Source organism: Pyrgilauda ruficollis, unplaced genomic scaffold (assembly GCF_017590135.1).
Source record: "Pyrgilauda ruficollis isolate IOZ18807 unplaced genomic scaffold, ASM1759013v1 scaffold445, whole genome shotgun sequence".
NCBI lineage: Eukaryota > Metazoa > Chordata > Aves > Passeriformes > Passeridae > Pyrgilauda > Pyrgilauda ruficollis.
Genome location: NW_024525989.1, coordinates 16,410 through 35,861, shown reverse-complemented (window position 1 = coordinate 35,861; position 19,452 = coordinate 16,410). Strand labels below are relative to the sequence as shown.

Sequence of the window (19,452 nt, the reverse complement as noted above, 5' to 3'; positions counted from 1 at the left end):
GAAGGGATGTATTCATTTCAGATATTACTTTACATATATCAAAAAATGTCCACCAATAATAGGTTCACCAAATTTATTTAAAAATTGTAAAATACATCTTAAAAAAGAACATTACATTCTGCACACTGCCCTCAAAGGATGCCAGAGACATGTGAACAACCAGTCCTTTCCCCCCCTTCAAAAAAAAATTTAAAAAATTACAGTGTACATAAAGCAGGGTGTTCACAATAGCTACAGGAAAAATAAAACCACATTACAATTTATCACCACTGAACAAAAGTAAAATCCACTCTGCTGCTGTTTCGAAATTTCACTGTTAAGTCTTGTGCAACCTTTTCCTACCCCAAATATTTGTAATGAACTAAAACATTACATCTGGCGAAAAGCAGATTCCACTACACCTCAAATGCAGAACACCTATGAAGCAGAGGAATGTTGGCTATTTAAACAGAAGCAGATATTAAAAGTACAGCAAAGATTCCACTACACCTCAAATGCAGAACACCTATGAAGCAGAGGAATGTTGGCTTTTTAAACAGAAGCAGATAAAAAAAAAAAGGGTGCAGGACTCCTTCAGTTCTTCACTAGTCTTAGAAAAACTTTCCAGAATACTGCTTCACACTATAAAAAAGAAAAAATAATCTTGCATTAGAATCCTTCAACATCTGCATACTGCTTCACACTATAAAAGAAAAAGAAAAAAGCATGTATTAGAATGATTGACCATACATCTTGCATCAATATTTACAATGGCATTCTTAAACTATAAATTTCCAATACTATTTAAAGTAAATAATTTTAAAAGGTTAATGACTAATAATTATAGGCATATAATTATTTAAAAGCACATTTAAATATTAGTAATCTACAGCCAAACATTCAAGTAAACATTAAAAAATGCTATGATAGCCAACAGGTTATTAAAGCAAAACTAAACTATGTCCAAAACTATCAATATTCAGAAGAAGAGAAAGTAATGCCAGCAAGGTGTGAAATGCTGCATAAGAGCACCAATTGATTTCAACTTGTCCTGTAGAGGCATGGCCTGTGCCATATGGCAGACTGTGATTTGTTGTCGGTTATCTAAAAACAACAAAATCACTAGTCTTCCACACAGAACTAGACCAACGTCCACTGAAATCTTCTATATTTTCTACAGGTTCTATATAATTAATTACAAGTAATTTTTTTTGCAGCAATTTTCACCAGAGAAATTAAAGGACTGCTTGGCCAAGGTGTCTTCCATCAAGATTAGTTTTGAGGGAATTTTCATTTTCGTTAGAACAGAGAAAAGAGAATCAAGGCAGATCTCCCACTAGAGAAGTTAGGTTCAATAGTTACTTAAATCCTGTCTTCTAAAAACTATATTACAGAGAAGAGCTTTAGAATGTAGTAGTAGGAAAGTCAGTTTAAAAATGATAGTAAGGACACCATTAAGCTTCAACTTGCCTGTTCTGCAGTAAATACTGAGCATTTTGTATCTGGTCCTGCGTTCCTGTAATAGTTATTATTCGATCTTCTGAGCCTTCTAGTGGTTCATCAATTTTGATTGAAGCTCCTGACTCATGACGTATTTGTTTGATTCTCTGGCCTCCCTTTCCAATAATAGAACCTGCCAACTAGGGGAGAAAATAAAGCGTTCATTTCTTGATATAACTTCCTCTGCACAGTACTGTTCAAGTAGCTTCCATCCATTTAGTTTTAAGAGTTTCAATGGAAACTTAACTCTTTTACAACCTCAAAGCAGTCGCTGTAATGTATATTATTAAACACAGGTGGGATAAAGTTGGAAGAACCAAGTGTTTGTAAAAACAAGCTATATAGACCATCTCTATTATTGAATATTAACAATTAACAATAGTTCAGTGCAATCTCTAAAGTCAAGACAAAACAAACATCCTTAAGAATAAACTTCCAATGATTTAGAAACACTCGCTTTATATTAAAAGTACTTATCAAGCATACCAAATACTTCTGATTTACTTACATAGCCTAAGAAAAGACCGTGACTTTTTATTTATTTATTTAAACACAATTGTAAAGCAAGTCAGCTTTACTTACATCTTTAGGAATTGTTACTTGTGTTGTGATGATGGGTCCACCAAGATCTCCATATGAACCACGGCCCCCTGTGTAAGAATAGTCTGATTTAAACATATGCATCAAGCCTCTTGCTGACTAAATGAAGTGCATGTCAAAGTTCTCTATAAAAACTTACCATATCCAGAGCCACCCTCAAACTATAAGAAAAAGAGAAAGAAAAACCTTAAATAGTAAAACCAGCCATGATTCATTAACATGTTTTCATCTCAAGTATTATACTGTTAACTTTGAGCCTATTTTATGCAAAAATCCTAACCTACAACCTTAATCTAAGTGTAATTAAAGACAAAGTGCAGAAGAGGGCAGACCAGGAACAAGAGGGCAGGGAGGAATATCTCACAAGAACCTTTTAGCTAGCTCTGTTAAAATCTCTAAGAATAAGTCATTAAGATCCAGCCATATCAATTTACCAAGTAACCTTATCAATTCAGTTGGTAAACAGCTCTTGATATTGATCTACTCCTGACCCGTGAACTAAACTAGTATTCAAATCCAAAGATGAGAGTTCAGCCTTATTACTACTACCTATACAGCTCAGGAGAAATTAAAGTTTCAGTTTGGGACAAGACATTTACCTGGTAACTGTCAACCCTCCTACTCCATCTTGAGGAAAAACCAATTCAACTCTAATAACTTTATAACTTGTCTCTCTCCATTCAGACTATGCTACAATCCTTTGCATCTTAGAAGGGATAATCATGACACTTATTACTACTGTTCTGCTAAAACTATCATATAACAAATCCAAATCACTGTACTGCAGCACTCCTGACTGTTTTTATTTTTAGGACTGGTACTTGATATCAAGTACTTAATTTGATCTAATGCCTTTTGTATGCACACACATTCATTTTAATCTTCCTGTAGAAGCAGAAATAGATGTGCACACTTCTCTAGAATTCAACTGATAACACTGAAATACAGGAATCTGAGTGAACTACTTGTTTACAGAAGTTGTAATGCAATAATTTTTTCCAAAACAAAAACCAAACACCTGTCAGCTTTTTAGAGCCACATCAAAATGGAACCTATTCAGAAAAAGTTGTTTATCTGTTTCTAAGCAACCTGTGTTGTGCAATCATATTGCTTAGCAATACTGACCACAATACAATATAAAAAGAGCTTGTAGTGGAGTGCAAAATACAAAACAATGAAGGACACTGCGTAGAACTGAATTCAGAGACTGATCAGAGCTGCATATTTCACACATACTCTTCTACCTATTTCTGCTGATATTTTGCCCAGGGAATATCTTTTTCAGGCTAACTTGAAATGAACAATCATTTTCTTCATCCTTTCTGCTGCTTCCCCTCCCCAGACTACAAGACAGCAAATTAATTTGACAGCAGATGAGTAATTCTAACTGCAACGTTTATGTAAGCTAGGAAGTAACATTTAATATTTGGTAGCACTTTGCCATCTTCTACACAGCATAAACACTTGCTGATACCCTTTGAACTTTCCTCCCTAAACCCTCTAAGAGTAAGAAGTTTGATAAACACAAATCAAATGGAATACTTCCAAATATATGGATAGGTAATACACAACTTTATCCAGAACTATAAGTAAAGAATTACTTTTAGCATTCCTCATTTGAAACAGGGGAAAGCACAACATGATGAAGCTAAAATAAAACATAGTCCTAAATAGATGCATCTACAGGGCGCTGACAAAGCAAGAGTTACAGTGAAAGTTACAACAGAAACAGTAAAATAGGGTACAAAAGAGACAATACAACAGAAAAGCTTCTCTTGGCTGTGCTGCTGCATGCTTCCATTGTGGAACATTAACTGCCTGTATAGGATTCACTGTTCAGGACATAAACTGCTAATAACTTGAGTTACAATGACAGCTTTAGGGACTTTTCAAAGGTGCAAACTGCCACTAACTACATGCAATCTCAAAAAATTCCAGTTATCACTTAATTCAAATTATTTTCCTCAAAAACAAACTATTAAACTAGTCAAATAAAAGCATAAGCACACTCACCAACTCTGGTGGCTGCATGTCATCACAGGCATCTACATGACACTGCATCATCTTCCAGGGACAATGTAATAGAAGAAAAAGAGGAAATTAATCCAAATTAAGTCCATGTTATGGAGGCTTATAGATAACTTGGCAAACACACACAGAGCAATATAGAGAAACATTTTTCTGCACTACTTAAAACTACTACAAAGGCTCAAAAGTAAATAACAGACCAGTTACAAGATTTACTCCCTTTTACTTTCACTGCTAGGGAACTGTTACTGGTCACACATCCTTTTTTCCTTGTTTCTGTGGTGTAAACACATTTTCCTCTTACACAAAGGATTCAGACAGTTAAGGGCAGAGCAAAGCTTGAACAGTTGGTTACTTGGTTTTTTTTTTACCTCTAAGTACTAAACTGCACTATATAGTAAAAGATGTTACTCTCAGATACCAAAACCTTCTACTTCTCTTATGCATAAAACAGGAAAGGCATTTAATAAAACAAGTAACAGTCAGTGATATATCTGTATCACCAATGGGTCAAAAAGGAAGGAGATAGCTTCTCATATGTTATTAATTATTTTCCATATACCTCATACAGCCAACAGCTAAACTAATAATCTACTATGTCTAATTATATTGGAAATCCAATTACTTTTTTTTTTTTTAAAAGTGTGATATATAGCATATCTTTCCTTTAGTCTTCCTTAACAAATGTTGGGAAAAAATTTCAACAAAACTATAAAAATACAATTTGTAGTATCCATTTCAAATTACTATTATGGCAAAGGCCTTTACTGAGTTAAAACATGCAACATAACATGGATGGCACACCAAAAAAAGGATGACACCACTGATGAATTATTCTTTAAGGAACTAAGGGACACCTCCAAATCAACTGCTCTTGTCATTTTGAGGGACTTCATCTTGCTGGATGTTGTTAGCTGGAACACCACACAGCTGGTACAACTAGCGCCAGAAGATTCCTAAAAACACCTGGATGATATAATGGTACAGGTACTAGGGGAGCCAACTAGGAAAGGGGCCTTCCTTGATTTGTTGCTCATTAACAGAGAGGAGCCCAAGAGTGAAGTGGTGATTGGTGGCCATCTTGGCCACAGTGACCACAAAGCAATCAAGTTTAAAATCTCTGGTGAGAGGGAAAAAAGTGCCAGCAAAACTTCAACCCTGGACATGAGGAGAGGAGACTTCAAGCTGCTCAGGGAACAAATAAGGTCCCCTGGGAAAATGCTTTGGAAGGTGCTGGGGTCCATTAGTGCTGGTCACTTTTTAAGCACCACCTCCTAAGGGCACAGGCAATTCCCAAATGTCAGAAGTCAAGCAGGTGAGGCAGAAGGCCAGCTTGGCTGAGCAAGGACCTTTTTCTGGAGCTAAGGCAAAAGAGGAAGGTGTATGCTCAGTGGAAGCAAGGTCAGGTGATATGGGAAGAATACAGAGATGGTGCTTGTCCCAGTAGGGAGAAAATCTGGGCAGCCAAAGCTCAACTGGAATTGAAGCTGCCAGAACTGTGGGGGACAATAAAGTTTAAAAAAATATATCAGTAGCAAAAAGGAGACCATAAATAACATTGGCCTGTTGCAGGATGAAGATGGCCACCTCAGAGACAGAGACAAGGCAAACGTCTTTAATGCATTCTTTGCTTCTGTCTTCAACTCGGATGACAAACCAAGGAGGTCCCAGTGCCCTGAGCTGGAGGACCGTGACTGCAAGAATGATTGACTCCCTTATAGTTCAGCAGGATCTGCTGCTCCAGGTGCATCCCTATAAATCTATGGTGCCTGATGGGATTCATCCAAGAGTACCCAAAGAGCTGGCTGATGTCATTGTGAGACCTCCCTCAATGATTTTTGAACGATCTTGGGAATCTGGAGAGGTCCCAGCTGACTGGAAGCTGGCAAAGGTTGTCCAAATTTTCAAGGGCAAGAAGGCTGACCATGGTAACTACAGGCCTATCAGTCTCACTTCAGTACCTGCTAAACTTATGGAGAGGATTATTCTGGGATTTACTGAAAAACACATGATAGATAATGACTACATTGCAGTCATTGGTCACAGCCAGCACAGCTTCATGAGGTGAAGGTCCTGCTTGACAAACTTGATTTCTTTTTTGACAAGGTAACCCACCCACTTGATCAAGGGAAGCCAGTTGATGTGATCATTTTAGATTTCAGTAAAGCTTTCAATACTGTCTCTCTCAGGATCCTTCTGGACAAAATGTCCAGCACACAGCTGGATAACCACGTCATGCAATGGGTGAACAACTGGCTCATGGGTCAGGCACAAAGGGTTATAGTGAATGGGGTGACATCAGACTGGTGACCTGTCACTAGTGAGGTTCTGCAGGGCTCCATTTTAGGGCCAGCTCTCTTTAACATCTTCATAAACGATTTGGACACAAGATTTGAAGGTATACTAAGTAACTTTGCCAACAACACTAAAGTGAGAAGAGCTATTGACTCCTTTAAAAGCAGGGAGGACCTGCAGAGAGACCTCGACAAATGAGAGGCCATCACCAACCATATCAAGTACAACAAGGGAAAGTGCTGGATTCTGCACCTGGGATGGGACAACCCTGGATGTACAGACTGGGGAAAAAGATGTTGGAAAGCAGCACCACATAAAAGGACCTGGGGGTCCTGCTCGATGGCAAGTTTAACATGAGGCAGCAGTGCCCTGGCAGCCAGGAGGGCCAATCGTGTCCTGGGATGCATCAGGCCCAGCATCACCAGCTGGTCAAGGGAGGTGATTCTCTTGCTCTGCTCTGCACTAGGGTGGCTTCACCTTGAGTCCTGTGTACAGTTTTGGGTGCCAGACTAGAAGAAAGATATTAAGCTATTAGAGAGCATCCAAAGGCAGACTATGAAGATGGTGAAGGGTCTTGAGGGGAAGCCGTATGAGGAGCAGCTGAGGTCATGGGAGAAGGGAAGACTGAGGTGATACCTCATTGCAGTCTACATCTTCCTCAAAAGGGGAAGTGGAGGGGCAGCACTGATCTCTTCTCTGGTTACCAGTGACAGGACCCGAGAAGACAGCATGAAGCTGTGTCAGGGGAGGATGCCAGGAAAAATTCTTCACCCAGAGGGTGGTTGGGCACTAGAAGCCAAGGCACTGGTCACAGCCCCAAGGCTGCCCGAGCTCAAGAAGCATTTGGACAATGCTCTCAGGCACAGCGTGGGATTGTTGGAGTCTCCTGTACAGAGCCAGGAGTTGGACTCAATAATCCTTGTGAGTCCCTTTAACTCAGGATATTCTGTGATTCTATGAAAATATAAGTGCTCCTTTAAAAATGGTTCCTAAAATATTAGGTGCATACAATTTTCTTCTCTACAGACTCATTTGTGCTAGTTACTACTGGTAACCAATGCAAATGAAATCAAAACCAAACACAACACTGACTGGATAAGACAAAATAATTAGTATGAATAAGAATTTATTGCCTTTTGCATGCAATTGAAAAATATGCATGCAATACTAACTTATGGGAAATTCCTTGGCCTAGAAGAGTAAAAATTGAAATTTTGTTAATTTTAGTATTTATGTAGATGTGTCAAACATATTTTCTTCACTCTCTCTTTTTTGACATGCTCCTTAACATCAAGTCTCTTAAAACATGAAGTATGTTTAATATTTTTTTAGGGTATGTACCTTTATTGAAGTCCTAATACAGACACATGTATACACACACACACATATATAATGATTTAGCAGTAGTAATCATTTGAATGAGGAAACCAGATGAGGTGTCTGAACATACACTACAACAGACACTGGTTTAGCTCTTGTTTAACTCCAATTTAAAAATACTTTGAAAGCATTAGGCATCGGCCATTATAACAAAAAAAAGGGGAAGAGGAGGATTAAACAGCTTTATATGTACTTCTCCACCTTATTTTTTCCCTGGTATGTTTTTGTGCATTTGTATATCTAAAGCACCCATGGGGATGGGGGTGTTAAAAAAAATAGCAGAACTGCATTTGTGTTTTCTCAGCTATCAAAATAGCTGTCATGTCCATAGGCATTTAGTACTTACAGCCTAAAATATATACCACTGTAAATAAGAGAAACAATGCATGTATGTTTTTCAGTAAAATGCTTCAGAATAAATTATATATATATATACACACACACAATTATTTTTTCCTCCCATCTTCAAATTTACAAGACTGTCAGTCTTGTTACATCTCAAAAAAGTCAAGTTTCACCATCCAGTCTTGGTTCACCGTCTTACAAGTCTGAACTTGCTCATTTTTAGAGAAGAGATCTGGCAGAACATGAGGATTTCTGTAGATTCAACATCTCCAAGATGTTGGTCTGAAAAGACTATTCTTGCTTTTTAATGTATTTATGTAAAATGGCAGTCCTGCTCTCTGAAATTAGCCTTTCCCATGCATTACTTAACAAATCACAAGGATGTTGGTTTACTCTAAATGTTTCACTACAGAATGGTTTCTATGTGAAATGTACAATAGTTCAAGACCTTATATTTCTGACTCCTATTTATTTGTAGAAATTCATGTCAAGAAAGCCAAGGTCAACCTGATCAAAGTCAGACTAGAGTTCAAATAGATTTCTCTATTCTAAATGGAATGGAACAGAACTAGAACAAACTATTGCCCCAAGCTGAAGACTTCTCAGTCACATACCCAAGGAAGGGCAGATTGCTCTGTTTATATGCCCTGACATTTGTTTTACCAGATGCAAATAAGAAAACACAAAACCTGAGCTTTGAAAACATGAAAATACGAATAAGTGATCTTAGAGGTCTAGTTCATGACTCCTGGTTTCTTAACATTCTGAGTAGCATAGACAACTTGCTGGTTTTAATGTTGTGGGTTTGTTTGTTTTATTGTGGGTTTATTTACTTCTTTTTTGGAAGGGTGGGGGTGGTCTGTTTGGTTATAGTAATTTTAAATGCAAGTCTTTAATTTTAATATTTCTGCTAGGCTTCCGGTGCGTCAATTGTGACATTGTTTCAATATGTTCTTCCAGTATGTGTTACTGGAAGTAATTGCCTCTTCCTCCCAGGAGGCACCAATGTGTAAATCTCATTTAAGTAGCCCATTTCATAGTTCCTCTACTTTCTCTTCCATTTATTTAAAATAAAATAATCTCATCCAACCTGTCATCTTAAAGAATGTGCCAAACAGAGCCAGAAGAGGGGAAAAAAAAAAAAAAAGAGATTGTTAACCAGACGTTTACCTCTCAGATACCTAGAATTTCTCTTCCCAGGAAAGAGGATACAATAAATTACTACCAGGAAGTCATATTTCAGAGTACAACATGGAAGAATATCTTTATGCGTTTTTTAATTCTCTCCACCACCCAACATGGTTGAAATGTATCTAATTTCATTTAAAATTCATCTTATCAGTGGTCCTGGCTCCAAAAAATTTGAAATCATAGTAGATTTTTTTTCAGACATAAATCGGCATAAAGAACTGAATTGAAAAAGCAATTATCTGCCAGACCAACTAGATCCCTTTAAAGATCTTATTCATGTTCTCTTAAATTTTGTTAACATTTGTTGGAAAACATTGTTCTGACATGCTTTCTTAATCTGCACAGCCTCCCAATTTCTATTTCTGTCATCCTGATTTACAAGAAACAGTCTACAAGAACGTCTGTGTAATAAAACCAGCAGGGACTGTGCTCTACCAACTTTCTATTCTGTTATTGATGGTAGGTGGGGAAAAACAACCAACCAACCAACAAAAAATCCCACAAACCAAAATCACACAGCAGATCACATCCCAAATACTCTTTACACCTCAAACAGTTGTATTCTTGTGGAGACCATCTGTATGGCCAAAACATTTTGGAGATATCAAAGTTTATCAGAGGCACACATGTTCCACGCTTAAATGTATGTATTCAAGAAGTTTCCTCAAAGTGCTAACTGTATTTACTAAGCAAAATAAATTTTAACCTCCTACCATTCCATCGTACCGGTCTCCAGGTCTACCTCTTCGGTCATAAGACATAAGATCTCTAAAATGAGAAAAAGCGGCAGCACATGGCTCATGTTATGAACTAGTTTATATATTCTAATTCAGGTTTTAACAATTTGCACGCAATTATGAATTTCTAAATGCTTTAGCCTAGTTCTGAATGACATAAAGTTACAGAACTACTAGTCCTGATAATACTGCAGAAATAATTAAATTCAAATGCTTTTCAAAATTTTCTGGTGCAATACACACTCAATCCTGCATAATTACTACCAACATGGAGTGTGAAACAAGACCTGGAAACATGAGCACAATTCAGTAAATGTTACTCAACTTGTACAATGCATTTATGCAACAGCTTATCTGAAAATAGGAAACAGTACCTCTCTGAGTTCTTTGATTTTAGCACCCTTGACACCAATAATTCCTCCTGCTAGACTTTGGTGAATTAGAAGTCTTAATTCACAGTCAAAGTCACTACCTTTGTAGTGCTGGTACTGTAAGATGCATACAAGAATATAATATTAGTCAGGGGAAAAAAAAATTGAAAAATCCAAATACTAATTTTGATTTTCTTTGTTAAGATTTTTCTCCAAACAGCATGGTATGACTTAATACTGCTGAACTGTAATACTGTATTTACTATTTAAAAAAAAAAAAATCACATTTTTAAGTAATTTGCCTCAACACAAAGTGATGTCAAATTAGCTTTCTTTATTTATTTTATTATTATTGCTGTTGTATAGAATTTTAATATATCCAACAGTGCAACACACTTGATTACAAAGCAAAGGCAGAATGGAAATTACAGTAGAGCTACTTTAAATTGGGAACTAGTCAGGAAACAGGTGGTTTGAAGGGAAGGAGGCTGTTCCAAATATTGTTCTTCTAAGAAATTTTCTCTGTCCCCTATTAAAAAAATGCCAACACATACACTGAGAACTATAGGTCTTCTTTCAAAAAAAGGATGGGTTTTACTTTCTATTTTAATATATTAAAAATAGGACACAATCATCTAGAATTATCTTGTTTTAAAATCTAAATTTATACCTCTGAAAAAGAAACAAACCTACGATACATACCTCTTCCAAAGTAGGGATAATCTTCTTCAAGATTTCTCCAATTGTCTCTGTATCTGCACTTATACTCAAGATACTGTTAAGAGGCCATAGTGTCAGAAAACAGAGAAGGTGGAAAGTAGCAGAAATAAGTTTATTATTCATAATCATACACAAAATTTTAACAAGGCTGACTACACAGAAGACCTTACATTTAATATTCTCCATTTAAAGTAAACCTGTTCACTGGATTTACAACACATGCATCTTTGTTTATGTCCAATACATATGCATGATGAATATAAGAATTTAAGGCTAGGCAGGTCTTGCAGAGAGAGCAAGAGAACTCACGAGAGCTTTTGGAAGGGCTCAGACAGATTAACCAGGCAAGAAATCGACGCAAAACTTAAAGTATGAGTGAATATTCATTTTCCCCGCCACCACTAATTTAGTATACCCTTACCATTACATTGGTAAAATTAGCACACCTTTTTGTAGAAAAGGTGAGGATATGTAAGTAGTCAACATTATATCTGGAGTAAGGTTGAGATACCAGTTAGAAATTAGATTACTAATGGGCTCTGCAAAAAATGCAAAATAAATACAAGGGGGAAAACCCCAAAACAAAACAAAAAAACAACCCCACAAACAAACAAAAATGTAACACAAATGAGAAGTGAAGAAAAGTGAACTAGTTAGTATTTCAGCAAAAATAATTATGAATGGACAATGCTGGGGGGAGAAAGGTGGGCCACAAAGACCAGAGCAAGAGACTCCTGAAACAATTTGATTTATAATACAGTAAATATACAACACTTGAAGCTGTGCTCTTTCCATTGAAATAAAATTAGTGGATTGTTTGGGTGGCCAACTCACGTAAAAATTCAGTGACAAAAAGACTTAATGGGGAAAATAAGACAGCAAACTTTAAAAAAAAAAAACAATAAACGGTCTATAAGGGGATACTATTTATATCAAAGGCAGGTAATAAAATACATTTCTCTCTTTCTAATCAGGCAGTGAGGCATAAACTGTTGGGACATACCGCTCAGGGCCACTGCTGTCTGGGACTGAAACACTTGCATTGTACTGCATTGGTCATTGGCGTTCGTGGATGTTGGCATTGGGCATGGGCATTCAATCAGTAGTTGTCAAGTATGGTACCCGTTTGGCAACGAGCACATTTTTGGGCATAGCCAACCAGGGTTTTCACATGGGCGTTCAGGGGCGGATGGGCCAACGTCATGGTGGGCAACGCAGGGGCAAGTCGATCCAGTACATGGGCAACGGAGATATATGGCCAAAAAAACAAGGAGAGGGAAAAGGGGGAAAAGCAATAAATTTTAATTTAATACAAACTATACTTATTACTTTCAGTTAATGAAGCAAGTGTAAGTTGCTTTGAAGACTAACACAATAATGGATTGCTACGTCAAATGTGGCTTAACAGTATGGATCTTCACAAGTTACGTTATCTGACTAAACTACATTTTACTTTTAACAATGATGTTTCAGTAGCAGGCTGGCTCATGAAGGTAGACACAAAAACTGTTGAGATTCATATTACTGAAACCTTGGGCAAGTTGGGAAAGTTAGTATTCCAGACCAGTTAAATTATCTGGAGTAAAGTGATGTGTTTATTTACTTAAAACAAACAAAAACACTAGCTGCCTAAGTTTGTTGGCATGATTCCTGACCATTTCAGCTTAATCCTCAATTCTAGTTGCAATAGTTTGTGAACTTAGATGAAACTGATTCTGTGATGATATATTAGCAAATATTGTGTTGAACACAGTCTTGCTTGAAAAAAATTGTAGCTGATCCTAAGTACAGGAGTGTAAACAAATGGAATTTAAGAAGCATTGCCAAGTTTTATAAATACATAACATTTACACTGAATGTGTGTTGAATCACGAGTCAATCCACATACAATATGAATAGCTAAGTAAGTTATGACCATTTAAAAATGCTTTCAAGTAAAATAAAATGTTTCTTTACTGTTCTGTACCTGTACCTAAATCGTGCAACCTTAACATCAATGTTTTTGTGCTTTATGTTCACACTGTTAAAGCAAAAGCAGATGGACCATTATGTTTTGGGATTTTTTTTAAAGGAAGTTCAAGAATTCTTTTATCGCTGGGTTAAGCCAGCCACCAGAGATAGTTTTCAATAGCACTATAATGGATTCACATATATGGGAAATGGTATAGTTACAGGTTTTAAGTTTTAACAATATTTCTAATAAGAGATGTTAACTCATGTAATTGTGTAATTTAGAGAAACCCTGTTTGAAAGCAAAGAGGTTTAATATAAACCTCTCCTCCCACATAACTTGAGCTGGGCTTCAATTAAAACACAAATTGAAAAACTAAAGTTATCTTCTCCAACAATCATTATAAGTAACTTATTGTTGTCTAGGTTTGAATTTCTCAATTTCTAGAAATGTATGCAATCAAGTTTTCAATGCAGTGCCCTGGAAGAATTGGTGTTAAATTAATTCAAACCCCTGTATACTCACATCTGTACGAAGTGCCTTAATATTTTTGCCACCTTTTCCAATCACTGCTCCAGCATTCTGGAAAATAGTTTTCAGAATTTACATTAGGGTAAAACAGCACAGACTGTTTTTTTGAACTGAAGACTAAGAACAATGTATCTATTTCTGCATTACCTTGTGGGATGCATTTAAGGGTGGGGTGAGGCTTGTTTCCTTTTGAAAGGTTCAAATTAAATCAAAACAAACTGATGTGGTTTTACCATGAGGAAAAAAAGGTTAAAAAAAAGATCAATGCAGAGATAAAAATACTCAGTAATATTTTTTCAATTTCAAATTTAAGTTTCTAGGCAATTCTGCCTGTATTTTCATAGAAGCATAGGTGGACAAGCAGATGAATAAAAAACTGGTTGGATGATTGGTAATAGTTAATGGATCTTATTGCATCTAGAGGCTGGTAAGAAGTGGGGTACCACAGAGGTCTATCCTGAGATCTGTCATGTTTAACACAGAATGATTTGGGTTGGAAGGGACCTTAAAGATGATCTAATTCCAACCCCCCCCCCCCCAGGGAAAAAGTACCCCCACACTAGATCAGGTTGCTCAGGGCCCCAACCATCTCATAGTTAGAATATGACTGAAAAAATAACTTATGGGTTTCCATGCATGTTATATAAGTCAACAGCTTTGCTAGTTTATTTGATCACTTTTTTAAGGTTTGCAAATTTCACTTTCCCATTCCAAACATTTGAGCAAATGCTACTTTTGACTGAAGCCTATGTAAGTCAACTGACCACTCAGGTAGGTACAGTCTGAAGAATGTAAAACCAATATAAACAATTGCTAATCTCCAGTTGCTAAAAATCAACAGGAATAAACTCAAGGTATTCAAGAGGGGTAATTGTAAAACTAATTTTTTACCAGGCTATTTCAAGAACTACATGTAAAATTATTGCTTTTACTATGCAGTTCATACATGATGCTAACAGCACCAAAAATATTTTGCAGCACTCCACATAACTTGACTATTCATTAGAAATGCCATGTAGAGTTAAGGTAACATTCCCCTACCCCAAGACAAAAGACTGAGTTACTTCAGACAGCACAAACATCTGCATCAACTGGAAATACTAAAGGAGATTCATAAATAGCAGTTTTACCGTGACAATTTATACTAGTCAATGAAGCAATTGCAATCCATGAAACATTACTCTCTTATTTCCTACTGTTGATACCTATAGATTTATTAAATCTGGAGAAATTACTAAAATCTTGACGAAGTTCTCATCTTGTCTCATATTTAATTTACAATTATAAGCGGATCATTTTCTAAACTGCTTGCTTTCTAAAGACTAATACATAGTCATTCCCCTGGAAACAATTATGTTCTATTCAAACATGAGAAGTGGCTTATAATTTCTATGTCTTTATTTTTTCAATTAGTACATTTTTTTAAAATCAAAGAAATCCCATAGATTGTTAGACTCATCCTTGAAAAAAAATATTGAAGATTGCAATACACTTCTATTATCATTCATGCACACAAATATTCCTAAATAAATTTTAAATAAAGCACAAGTTCTTTCTAAATATACACTGTCACCACTGTCTTAAGCTATAAGCAGGAACATAGCAATACTAAGAGCATACTTTGCTTTGAAGCAAAATGCGCAATTCAACCATTTCATCTGTATTCCGAGACCTTTTGAAGGCCTGTTCTTCTTCCATATCTTCTGCAGGACGTTTGCCTGTAGACAGGTCCATAGGGGGGAAAACACAAATATATATTTAACTTTCTAAGTCATGATAAAACTGTATATCAAGTTATGCACTGTATTCCTAGTAAAGCATTCCCTCCCATTAGCGCAGTGCTTACTTCTGACATCTACCCTGAGCACCTGTAGGACAGAAACAGGTTTTTACTTCATCAGTCTACATATCAATTAATAAGTGAAGACTCATTCAAATCTATAAACTGCAGCTGAAATAAGAATTTTTCAAACTTTGTGAAAAAATAACACTGTCTACAACAGTGCTGCATCACCTACTTAGTATTTCTTTTACAACTGGGAAAACCTTAAAGCACAAAAGATTAAAAGTAGCTTTTCCAATACTGAAATACTGGTGAAACAGTAGGAAAGCAGTATTTAAAATAGCTTTGAAAAACTGGCCTGAATCAATACTAATGCTCTAACTCTTCTTCACTAATTATGTCCAAAAGGTTTTTCATTTAGCTAATATTTAGAGATATTTCACATATATATACACATTCCTTCAAACTAACAACTGCTATAAATTAAATACAGTAGATATGCCTAACAGTATCTTTATGTGATCACATTGTCCATACAAATTCTGAGCATTTAGCTATCAAATATTTTCAAATCTGTCCTTATAACTTTTAGTTACGTATACCATGACTAAAATACTCCCAAAGAAAAATTACATATTCATGATACAAAAATCACATAAGACATATGAAAATTAAAAGATTAAATGAAGCATTTGATACAGTTAAAGCATTCCAAAACAGTTAGAAACACCAAGACTCAGAGTTTCCTTCCCCCCAAAATAAAATAGCCCTTTAAAAAATTTACCATTTGTCTCTGTGTTGGTAAAGGTTTCCTCCTGTTGTTCAGTCTCCATTACCTTTTATTCTTAGGAGCGAAGGTAAAACCTGTTGCAGAATAAAAAAGAGCTAGTACATTATTTTGTGGGGGAAAAGGTTAATTGTACATCATACTAATGGGAAAAGCAAGAAGAAATGCCTGCTTTTAGAGCTTACCAGGTTTATATATATTTGCAGAGCAAAACTCAAGTGTTCTGGGAAGGACCAAAACCCTACTGCTTCAGAAGCCTATGAAAACAGCATAGATCAGGCTCTGTTCACTTACAGGTCTGATTCTTGCTACAACTGAAAATGGGGCTTTGACCTGAGATTTTGCTGCAAAGCTTTCTTTTATAAATGGAAAAACAACAAGACCAAACACATCACTAAGAGGAGAAATAATAATCAAGTACAAAGACTTACAGATACACAATTACACTCTGAATTATTTCAACCTTGCTCATTTTCAAGCATTTGCTAGTTTTAAGCAATCACATTTATTGACAATGACTTTCAAATATTTAAAGTGAATAATTATCTGGGTGCTACTTTTAGGATGTTATATACCATATCTTGAATTTCCTTTTTAGGAGATGCTATGTTTCAATATGCTAATTGTTTAGTTCTAAATTTAGACTAAACAATTTAGACCAAAAGTTATAAAATTAATGTTGATGATTAGAAGTTTTCTATCAACTTACTAGCATGCCTTCCATTCAACATAACAGATGAACAAAACATTACACACAATCCACACTTAAAAAAATCTGTTAAAAATAGCACACTATAATGTATGACCTCTGCATACATGTATGAAGAACCTCAAAAACAGACAAACTTTTTTGACCTTGTAAAACAGGTACTTCTTACAAGATCTGTTTTTGCTAAATCTATGATGTAAGGATACTTGTAAAACAAATTAGAAGTCCAGGCAGAATAATTTTGCACCTTATTAAAAAATTAATTTGTATAGATAACAGCCAAACAAAGAACGTTATTTTCCTTCCTTTGGATTTTATTGCTCAACTTTCACAGCCTGAACAAACGGTTGATACATATATCTACGAAGAAAAAGTGAGGTATGTTTAATTTTTTAAAGCATCCTTTTTATCATCCATTAATTTGTAAGTTACCCTATTTTTGCAGGCAAACAGCAAGCACTGCCGGTAGGTATGCAATCTTTTACAGTCGCTGCTGAGACACCACCTCCCCAGCACATGCTAGTATTTCCAGGCCCTTAATTTGAGCTAATAGAAAAAGCATCGCCTAAAGAATAGCCAAGTGTCAAAACAGACGCTGCTAGAACGCAGGGATGGGGGCAGGAAGAGAAATTTCACCAGGTTCAAATGGCTAACCCTTCCAGACCCTATGCTATTTACGACCCTCCCAAAAATTCTAGAGCTGCCGGGGGGAGAAGTGTAATATACTGTTCAGGACAAGATGCTCTCGACTAGTTGCTGTGCTCTTTTGTGCAAATCGAGTTTACAGGATTAAATTGGCTAACGCAACATTTTTAAAAACATCTAAAGAATAAAGCAGTCACGGACAAGAGTAGAGGGGCTGGGAGATGCCGGTGTGTCTCTACCCCGCTCCCTCCGGGACTAAGGGCCCTTCTCGCCCGGACGCCTCCCCTTCCACAGCCCACGCGCCAGTCTGCTCAGGCTGACGTTCACCTTTAACCCTCGCACAGCTTCTAAAACCAGCCAGCCGCCGAGCGCTCGAAATCCCAGCTCACGCCCTAGGTGAGAGGGGGAAAGGTGCCGTTACATAACCCCCACAGTCCGAGACCCACCTCCGCGGTGGCGGGGACCAGCAGAAATGGCGGCCGCTGTGATAGCGCCTACCCACTGCTAGGCGGAGCAGTGAGCCGAAAAACCACCACCACGCGGTCACAAGATTTCCCCCACTCCGACCAGAGAGACACAAAGGAGGCACTCAGAGGCCCTCACCCCAGCTTAAGCAGGGCCGACAGAGCGCAACAGCCCTACCACGAGAACTCTGGCATGGCCCCTAAAAGCAGGCTCTGCTGCAGAACGCTCCCCAATCGTTTTCACACGGCTGCTTCCGCACAGGCCACAGCAGAGTGCCCTCGTCTTCTTCTCTGCCCACCATAATTACCAAAAACTCACCCCATCCACAGCTACCCTAGGTAGGCGCCAGAAAGGGTCGGCGACCGCCCCCCGCCCCTAAAAGCAGGCTCTGCTGCAGAACGCTCCCCAATCGTTTTCACACGGCTGCTTCCGCACAGGCCACAGCAGAGTGCCCTCGTCTTCTTCTCTGCCCACCATAATTACCAAAAACTCACCCCATCCACAGCTACCCTAGGTAGGCGCCAGAAAGGGTCGGCCCCCCCCCCCCCCCCCCCGACCTTAGCACGCACCCGCTGGTGCGACCACATCACCACTCCAGGAACGGCACCAGTTGGGCCGCCGTTCTCGCACTAAGGCCACCAAAGTGCGACAGCTGAGACACAAATCATCCTTTTCGCCCTTCCCTTAGGGCAGATGGAGCCCGTTGGGTCCGCAGGTTGCACAAAACCACTCCACATTAACTAAGGAGTCATCACTCCCGGGCCCCTCCTTCTCCACGCAGCAGTCCCCAGACCTACTCAATTCCGCCGCCCTGCGCAGTCCCTGCGAGAGTCCAAGAAAATCCTGAAGCCCGGCGGCGACAGGCCTCCCGTGTTTTTGTCTCACACAACAGGGTCGGGAGGGGTACGATCAACAGCTTAGTTTCCTTCAACCCGGCTTAATCCATCCCCCCTACCCCACCCCCAGTGCAAGCAACACCCCCTCCAAACCACGCTTACCTGCACCCACCACGTACGGAAAAAAAAGGCGAGTAACTCCGACTACCAACACACATTCACCAACACCGCCAGATGACTGGCCCAACCACCTCCTCTCCTCCCCCCGTGAGGGACCCACTGCGGCCCCATTGGGTAAGGCAGCTGCCCATCAGGGCAGGGATGGCCTCTAGTTTGCCCCGCCCTCCGTGTAGACCACGGCGAGACAGGCCTAAGTGATCACGAGAAGAGCACTAGCCACCCTGCACCGCTGCAGTGTGCCTAGGTTGTTTGTTTGTTTTACCTGCTTGACGGGGGCCACGAGAAGTGCGGCAAGAACAGTGGAGACAATAGAAGGCAGCAAAGGAGAGAGACCTCAGAGGTTTTTTGAAAAAAATGGCGTCTGCGAAAACTCCGTCTTGTGCTTGTTCCTTAGCACTGGAGGAGGCGGGGCAGTGTTC

General features: G+C 38.2%; 1 protein-coding gene across 1 annotated transcript; it reads right to left on the bottom strand.

The window, feature by feature from the left end:
• Nucleotides 1-478: 478 nt before the first annotated feature.
• On the bottom strand, nucleotides 479-19,098 carry LOC121359419 (heterogeneous nuclear ribonucleoprotein K-like). The gene is made up of 13 exons (XM_041478360.1): nucleotides 19,016-19,098; nucleotides 16,196-16,275; nucleotides 15,249-15,346; nucleotides 13,623-13,679; nucleotides 12,150-12,193; nucleotides 11,129-11,201; nucleotides 10,425-10,543; nucleotides 10,032-10,086; nucleotides 4,093-4,143; nucleotides 2,219-2,240; nucleotides 2,062-2,144; nucleotides 1,450-1,619; nucleotides 479-682 (listed from the first exon to the last, which is right to left on the bottom strand). The coding sequence occupies exons 2-13, from the start codon at nucleotides 16,242-16,244 to the stop codon at nucleotides 649-651; spliced, it is 855 nt and encodes a 284-aa protein (XP_041334294.1). The 5' UTR covers nucleotides 16,245-16,275; nucleotides 19,016-19,098; the 3' UTR covers nucleotides 479-648.
• Nucleotides 19,099-19,452: the final 354 nt, after the last annotated feature.